The sequence below is a fragment of the Carassius auratus genome, chromosome 6, assembly GCF_003368295.1.
Source record: "Carassius auratus strain Wakin chromosome 6, ASM336829v1, whole genome shotgun sequence".
Lineage (NCBI taxonomy): Eukaryota > Metazoa > Chordata > Actinopteri > Cypriniformes > Cyprinidae > Carassius > Carassius auratus.
The window spans coordinates 6,404,856-6,413,025 of record NC_039248.1 but is presented as its reverse complement, the minus strand read 5'-3'; the positions used below and the strand labels follow the sequence as shown (position 1 = coordinate 6,413,025).

The 8,170-nt window shown below is 34.5% G+C and overlaps 1 protein-coding gene across 1 annotated transcript; it reads left to right on the top strand.

The window, feature by feature from the left end:
* Nucleotides 1-1,275: 1,275 nt before the first annotated feature.
* Nucleotides 1,276-3,368, top strand: coq7 (coenzyme Q7 homolog, ubiquinone (yeast)). Its single transcript, XM_026255746.1, has 6 exons — nucleotides 1,276-1,468; nucleotides 2,131-2,309; nucleotides 2,387-2,501; nucleotides 2,584-2,723; nucleotides 2,882-2,950; nucleotides 3,063-3,368. The coding sequence occupies exons 1-6, from the start codon at nucleotides 1,378-1,380 to the stop codon at nucleotides 3,138-3,140; spliced, it is 672 nt and encodes a 223-aa protein (XP_026111531.1). The 5' UTR covers nucleotides 1,276-1,377; the 3' UTR covers nucleotides 3,141-3,368.
* Nucleotides 3,369-8,170: the final 4,802 nt, after the last annotated feature.

The following is an 8,170-nucleotide window of genomic DNA, read 5'->3' as shown; positions in this document are numbered from 1 at the left end:
GACATATTATATGGCTACAGATCTTGAAAACTCACTTTTATATAGTTTATATAGTAGTATAGCTTTTATTTGACTGAGTAATAACATAAGCTGGTCCTCTTTATATCATAAACTACACTGAAGATGTGAAATATCAGTAACATAAAATATATAGTTGTGGTGTTAAAATTACATGTTAGCGTCAACCACAAACATCTGCTAGTGCATTATTTTAATATACTACACCACAGAGTGATGGATATCTCATTTTACATATCTTGATTAAATAAAGATTTATAAAAAAAATAAAACAAGCGTTAACACTGTGTTACTGTTTTGTTTCCTCGAGGCATATGCTCTATTCCATTTTAAAGTTCAGTTTCTCAGTTGTTTGACCTCACATTTTTTACAATACCCCATGTCCTAGGCTGTTTAAAGCTGAAATTGTCTTGTCATGTTGACCTAGCATTAAATTCCCATAACTAACTCACAGCGTTAACTGTACAGGTTGACTTCTACCTACAGTTCAATGTTTACCTAATGCCAGTCGCAGTTCCATAGCAGTCAGCACCTTCTTTCTTCAGATGGCCAGGCTCCATTTTTATCACTGCAGTGAAATATATGCAGTATGTCTTAATCTAAGACATAGCTACAGAAGCCATGGAATTTACCGGCCAACTTGGATGAAAAATCACATTCTACACTTTACCAAAGGCATGTAAACAGGACGCCTACAGTTTACACACCATGAAAATGACTTTGAAAATTCATTTACTGGTTTACTAGAATGTTCCACTAATTACAAAGGGTGAAATGCAGCCTACCAGAAGGGCCAGAAGCTTAACCTGAAAGAAAAGGGCAATTGTTTATGTCTACGCCACAGAATTGCATCACTTAGAACTGTGCAAGTATAGGAATAACATTTAGCTATGGGAAACTTTTACGCTGACTACCCAATCAAGTGGGAAAATGTCTGGTGCTGGAAGTTCATAACGCAAATCACTGATAGTTCAGCTGTCCTACTGAAAAATGTATTCTGTACTGCTTCCAATCCATACATCTAGTAACCAAACTAAAGAGTCTTGTTGGACTCATTTGTGTGACAGTGCCATCTATGGGGCATAAAGAGGAATACTGAATAGTTTTATAATACACAATATGTAATATTTTGTGATGCCTTGCTTTACAAACAGCTTTCTTAGTTTGCTATCTGTGTCTTCAAAAAAAAAAAAAAAAAGTTATATGGGACATAAAGCCCACCAACGTCACACAAACACCAAACGTCTGCACGTGCATGAACGAAGCGACGCGATGACGTCACTTATGTGCGCCACAACCTTCAATGTTATATACTTTCTTCTCTTTACAGTTAGATATATAATTGTTTAATTTCTAGACATGCAGGGAGCCGCGAAGTGTACTTTAAGACTGGACATTAGTCGTGCTTTCTGTCCGTCAAGCGTGAGGAGCTGTCGTGCTGTAAACAGAGGTAAACGTGTGTGATAATGACAGTTGCTTCAAACTGATGTCAAGAAAACATTTCTGCGAACTTCAGCTGTAATACTGCTTCCATGATGGCTTGTAGTGATAGCCTTAACATAGGAATAATAGCAAGTGAAAGTAAAAACTTATATGATTTGTAAAGGTTAGATTGTTTTGATTTATGTGATATGATATATATATATTTTTTTTTGGAAATTTTGAATTTTCTCTCAATATTTCAGATACTTGCAGATGAGGACTAAAATGAAACTTTTGTTTGCAGATATGTAATATGTGAATCAGGATTTTTTTCAGACACATTTTTTAATATCCTAAGGTTTACTTTGCTAACTCGGTACAAAATAATGCCTTTTTTCCCTTTCAACAAGTGGTTACTCTGTTTAAACTGAATAATGCAGTAAACATTAAATTTATAATGTAATTGTTTTACCTCCATAATGTAGATTAAGTCCAAATTATGTAGTATTTTGAGTTTGTAATGTCAAAAAAAAAAACATTCCTGTTTCATTGTAAAGTGATTACTATAATGTAAGATGTAAAAACAGTAATAATGATCAGTATCAAGTGTTCAATCTTTTGTCTATTTAAAGGCAAAGTGAATGTGTTCTTTTACTTACAGAATTTATTTTTTATTTTTTATGTGTGCAGTAAATGGCTCAGTATCATCCAGAAGATACAGTGTCCTTCCTCCACCACATGATAAAGAGGAAAAAGACATGCTGGACAGTATGATGAGGGTTGATCATGCAGGAGAGTACGGAGCCAATCGCATCTACGCTGGGCAGATGGCAGTTCTTGGAAGAACTCAGACAGGGCCTCTAATCCAGGTACTGAATATTAGTCTTTAATGCACATATGCAGTTTAATGCAGTAACTGACTGAAATGTGCTTTTCACATTTGCAGCATATGTGGGACCAAGAGAAAATGCATTTGGAAAGGTTTAATGAGATCCTTGGTGAGCATCGGGTTCGACCAACGTTATTGTTGCCATTATGGAATATTGCTGGGTTTGCATTAGGTATGTTTATAATTATGCAAATTTATTTACTTGCTTTCGCAGTGTTCTTTGTGATAATTTGCTTCTACCTCTGTGGTTTCAGGGGCCTGTACTGCTCTTTTGGGTAAGGAAGGGGCTATGGCCTGCACTGTTGCAGTGGAGGAGAGCATCTCAGAGCACTACAACAGCCAAATCCGAACACTAATGGAGGCTGACCCAGAGAGATACACAGAGTTACTACAGGTAATGTGTGTATTTATACCAGTGCTGTGCATGCACACTTATAGTACAGCATTTAAAATCATCACTTCATTCAAACTATTTTATTTTAGCAAAATGCAAAATGTTAGCTATCTAAAATGCACACTGAGACATAAACTTACTGTTTTTAATTTAATCAGCTTATTAAAGAATTTCGTGATGATGAAATAGAACATCATGATACAGGATTGGAGCATGATGCTGAGTCGGTGAGTTTGATATATTGGTTTGATGAAATGTTTCAAAAGAAATGTATGTATTAGTTTTGTTGTTGTTGTTTTTGAAGTATTTTTATTTTTTTACTTTGTTTTTCCACTACAGGTACCAGGATATTTTCTTTTGAAAACAGCAATTCAGGCTGGCTGTAAAGCTGCGATCTATATTTCTCAGCGAATTTAGAGTAATTTTAACAATGCATGATGTGTAAATATTGTTTTGTTTATGCCAATCATGTACAGTAAGTAGTTGATTTATGGAGAGCACATTTTAAGAGAGGTTATGGTCAGTTTATGTGATTCTAAAAGTAAACTTCTGAAATCTTCTGAAAACATTTGAAACAATTTTGTAATTAAAAGATTGACTCCCAAAACTGTTTATTTGCTTAAAATAAATGTGTTCACAAAATCATTGTTTTGTTTTATTTTGAGCTTAGAGGACACCCTTGACAGGCAGGCTATAAAAGAAACTTAAAAGCTTAAAATTAACTGTTGACATCATTATCAATGACAAAAATTTATATTTGCAATAAATTGTAAAAAGTAATGACATACGTATGAAAGTCATAATATCATGCATGTTGTCTGTATGGCGCCACTTGGTGGACATAATATGCAAAATCACTTAAAAGTGATAACACTGCCCAGCAAATATGAAAATTCTGCCCTCATATATCATTCTATAGTCATTACTTTATTCTGTGAAACATATACGAAGATATTTTGAAAAATGTTGGAAACCAAACTGTTTTGGTTCCCATTAACATTGTAAGGACAAAAGACACAATGGAAGCCAAACTGCTTATCAACATTCTTCAAAAATATCTTCTGTGCAAAAAAAAACGCTTTAACGCAAGATATGGAAAGGATAGCTCTATGAAGGCCTGACGTCAAGAGAACATTTGTCAGAATTGATAATAAATAGGAATAGTGGATGACAGTGAAAGAAGTTCACGTTCATTTGTGCAACAAGTATTTAATTTTGCAGTTAATGTAATTCCTGAAAATGAAATCAATTTATTATTATTTAAGTTCCACCACTTGATGTCTAGGAATAAAAAGACAGACATGAATGTAAGATCTTATTAGCAGAGATTCAGCAAACTGAGCAGTTTGTCTTTTCCAGTCTTCCACCTCACAATGGATCAGATGGTCAGTGTTTGGATGATATCACTTTCCATCCATACAGCACCCTGAGACTCTAGTTCACACAAGTTCGCTCTAGTTCACATATATAAACAGTGACGCGTGTGTTCATAAATCATAAATCATGTCCCCCAGTTTAGATCCCGTCGTGAAACACTCATACATTTCAAAAGGATTGAGAAGAGGTTAAACAACAGTGCTTTGATTTTGTTTAGAATATGAATTGCATAAATGACAGCTGTCAAACCTTTCTGAGATGCCACATTGCTTCTTTAGATTTGTTCATTTTTCCAAAGCACAAAATAGGATTGATTCCAGTGTGTGATTATTTAAATTAATCTCTTGGCTTACCGTATACTGTTAGACTATACATTTTTTACAGTATAATCCAATTTAAGGAACATTAATGGCATAAATACATGCACACATACATAATACCTGTAATAATTAATCATTAAATATAATTTATATGTATTTTTTATTGGATGTTTTTATTTTAAAAAAATTTACTGGGCAGTTTTTAACGGTTTTATATTTACCTTTTGTTACTGATAATAAAATATAAACAATCTTTTTTTGACATATGTTGTTAAGACATATTCTCTCATACTGACTATTCTCTGAACGACAGCAGAATTTGCACATCTTAAAGCCCACCTGAGTCAGGGGTTTATTTCTGTTTTAGATTAATAGTGCTGACAGCTTCATTGCATGATGTAAGATGTTTGAAAAAAGCAACAAGTATCGAACTGCATATTTGGCATCCAGATTGTGTGACAAAATTACCATAACATAAAAGCATGAGTGATGAGTCCGGTCAAGCTGCAGGTGTTAATACCAGTAAACCATAAAACCGACAACTATATTATCTCACTGTTTAAGAGAACAGAGAGAAAATTCCAAAACTTTGAGTCAATGCACAGATGTGCACACAAAAAAAGCGGATGTTAAAAAAGAGATAAACAATATTATTCCATCGTTTACTTTTCCCCAGAAGGACGTTTTATTTTATTTTATTCCCGATGCCTGTCTTCCAGATTTACCCATTTGACATAGACCGTAAATGTATTTTTATGTGCCTGAACTCAACTTTTAACTAGATCTTTTTTAAAGAACAGGATATTTAGCAAACAAAGCAGCTAATTTGCAGTAATTAACTTTTTCAGTGGCCATGGTTCAAACCTACTTGTGAACGATCAACCTTTGTTTTAGCACCCCAAATACTTAACCATAAGCTTCATACAACTATGTCCTACATTCAGAGCCAGCAGTAAGCACAGAAACAGCTTCTGTCTTTACCATTTCATTATGCCATTATAAAAACAACATCACTCATAGTTTATACATAGTTTATGTTTGACCCTATTAAGCTCTCTCACTTTACAGGCTGTTAGTGTGTCGAGTTTTTTTTATGCATTATCACTTCATACAACACAGCAGATGTCTATACAGTATAAAAGTAACTTCTGATGTTTGATGAAGATTGTTCTGATCTTCTTCTTCTCTGCCCTAAAAGTGTTTAAGAGTCAAGAGACTAAATCACATAGACCCCAAACTTGACAGGATCTGTTTGACACTAAGTGGTGCTATAATAAGGGCATTTATGTTTTACATCATACTTTGGAACCATCGTTTCCATGTACACATTTTTTCCCTGCCATTTTGCAGAAAAAATCTACTCCTGGGCTTATTTGCATGAAATTTGGAAGACACTTTCTCTAGATCTTAATGTCAAAAAGTTACCAAAATAATGTACATTTCTAAGCATTGCAACTCTGGGGTTTCCTACTTATATAAAGTCCAAATTTAAGAAACCTTAATACAACTAGATAAGGGGACATTCTGAAGATGCATGACAAGTCATGTCAAATTCTACCAATAGGGTGTGCTACGACTGAAAATCCCTCAGAGCTCTGCAACAATTTGTTCCATCAAGTTGAAAACTGGTAGACTTTGGGGCAAATGTTAACATGTCCTTTAAACATCACTCGGATAAACCACAAAACATGTCTGCCAGCAGCCAATCAAATTTCAACAGCTAACGGTGTGAAATAAGCACTGTATTTAAACTTTCAAGAATAGTTTTTTAGCAAACATGCATTAGATCATTGGCTCTCATTCATGAAGTCAGACTGATGTTTATGCATAAGTGATGTAAGTGTTTTGGATCCCGTCTAACTGTATGTGTCTGGAAAAGAGCTTTGCCTAAAATCACCTCTCAGAGGAATCCACTTTTATATTGAGGAAATCAACATCAAGAATAGATTTTAAAAAATTCAAAACATTATGGCTTCTGTATCTGTGAAACATTGTTGCTGTAAATTTTGAGCACAGTGGTAATATAAATCCACACAAATCATAAAAACTTTCAGATGCAGCTCATTTCATTTCTTGGCAAGATCAGAGGCATCCTATGAATCACTGACTATAATGTTAAACACCATATCTTGCTCACATCTCTCTGTCAGGTTTATATATATATGTACAGTTAACCATGGTCTATCACTACCACATTAAACTGTTTCTGGTTCAACACACAGAATTCACAATTTCTGCCATTATTTACTCACCTAAACATTCTTAACCTGTATTATTTTCTTTCTTTTACAGAACACAAAAGCAGATATTTTGAAGAATGTTTTTGCCCATACAATACATGTTTCAAAATGGTTCCATTCTTTATATGTGGAATGCTCAACCATTCTAATTTTATTCCATTCTATTCTTTATAAGCCAAAAGTACTAAAACAACAACAACAATACTACCACAGGAACCAGTTACATGAACTTAGCCTCTATAGTCTATATTAAGACTATATCTTACTTTTCAGATTCAAATTAGACCAATCTATGATTTTATGTTACCAACTTCAAAAAACAAACAAACCCAAAAAAAATGTATCACTTGGCTTAAAGAAAAATATGAGATGACTAACTTTAACATTTTATCCAACTGGCCACAAAATAAGATTAATGTTATTGTTGTAATCACAAATATTAATTATAAAATAAAATAATTCTTATTTTTTGTCTGTTACATATAAATATCCATGTCTAAACAGATGTGACATAAAGCTTGGCCACCAACCATTAGTATGAGTGTAACACTGGCGTTTAAAACCAGTGAACATATGTATGACTGTATAAATGTTTGTCTCTGTAAGTCATGACATTGTTTGGGGAGCCTTCATTTGTGTTGGCATCTCTGACGGCTGTGTTTCAGATCAGATGGGGCAGCTTATGTGAGGTCCCAGAGGGTGGCGTGACCCCAGGGAACATTAATCAATGGCTTTGACAGGAGTGTGGCTTCACCAGCATGACTTCAAGGCCATGCTGCTGCTCAGACTGTCATGAGTTTGTGCTGGCTCTTCAAGCTATTTGCCCCAAGCATTTGACGAGGCCCCTCACAACCCAACTTGTGGTCACTAACAAACTCTTACAGATGGATCCCCATAGTGCTCAGAATTTAGATACGTTTAATTATGAAAATGTACAGAGGGCAATCTATGATGACCACTGTGCACTTGAACAATACACTTCAACCTAGAATACACAAAGCAACTGCCTCTGTTAAAAAGTATACTGTAAATATGTTTGGATAAGAGCTTATTGAAAAAAGAGCAAAACTGAAAATTCTGTCATGAATTACTCACCCTCATGTTGTTCCAAACCCGTAAGAACATCATTCATCTTCAGAACACAAATTTAGATATATTTATCAAATCTGAGAGCTCTCTGACAACAATGCAACAGCATTGTTCCCAGGTCCAGAAACGTTGCAAGGACTTCATTAAATTAGTCTATGTGACATCAGTGGTTCAACCGTAATTTTACGAAGTTACGAGAATACTTTTTGTGCACGAAAAAAAACAATACTAACATATTTTATTTAGCAAATCAAAAAAAAAAAAAAAAAAAAAATGGAGAGTACCCTAGAACGTATATCAGTGTTGTTTACATTTAGCATGCATGCACTTTCTACTGAATGTAAACCAAACTCATCACGTTCTGGGGTACTCTCCAAAATGGCAGAAGACAGTGTTGTGTTCTGAAGATGACTGAAGGTCC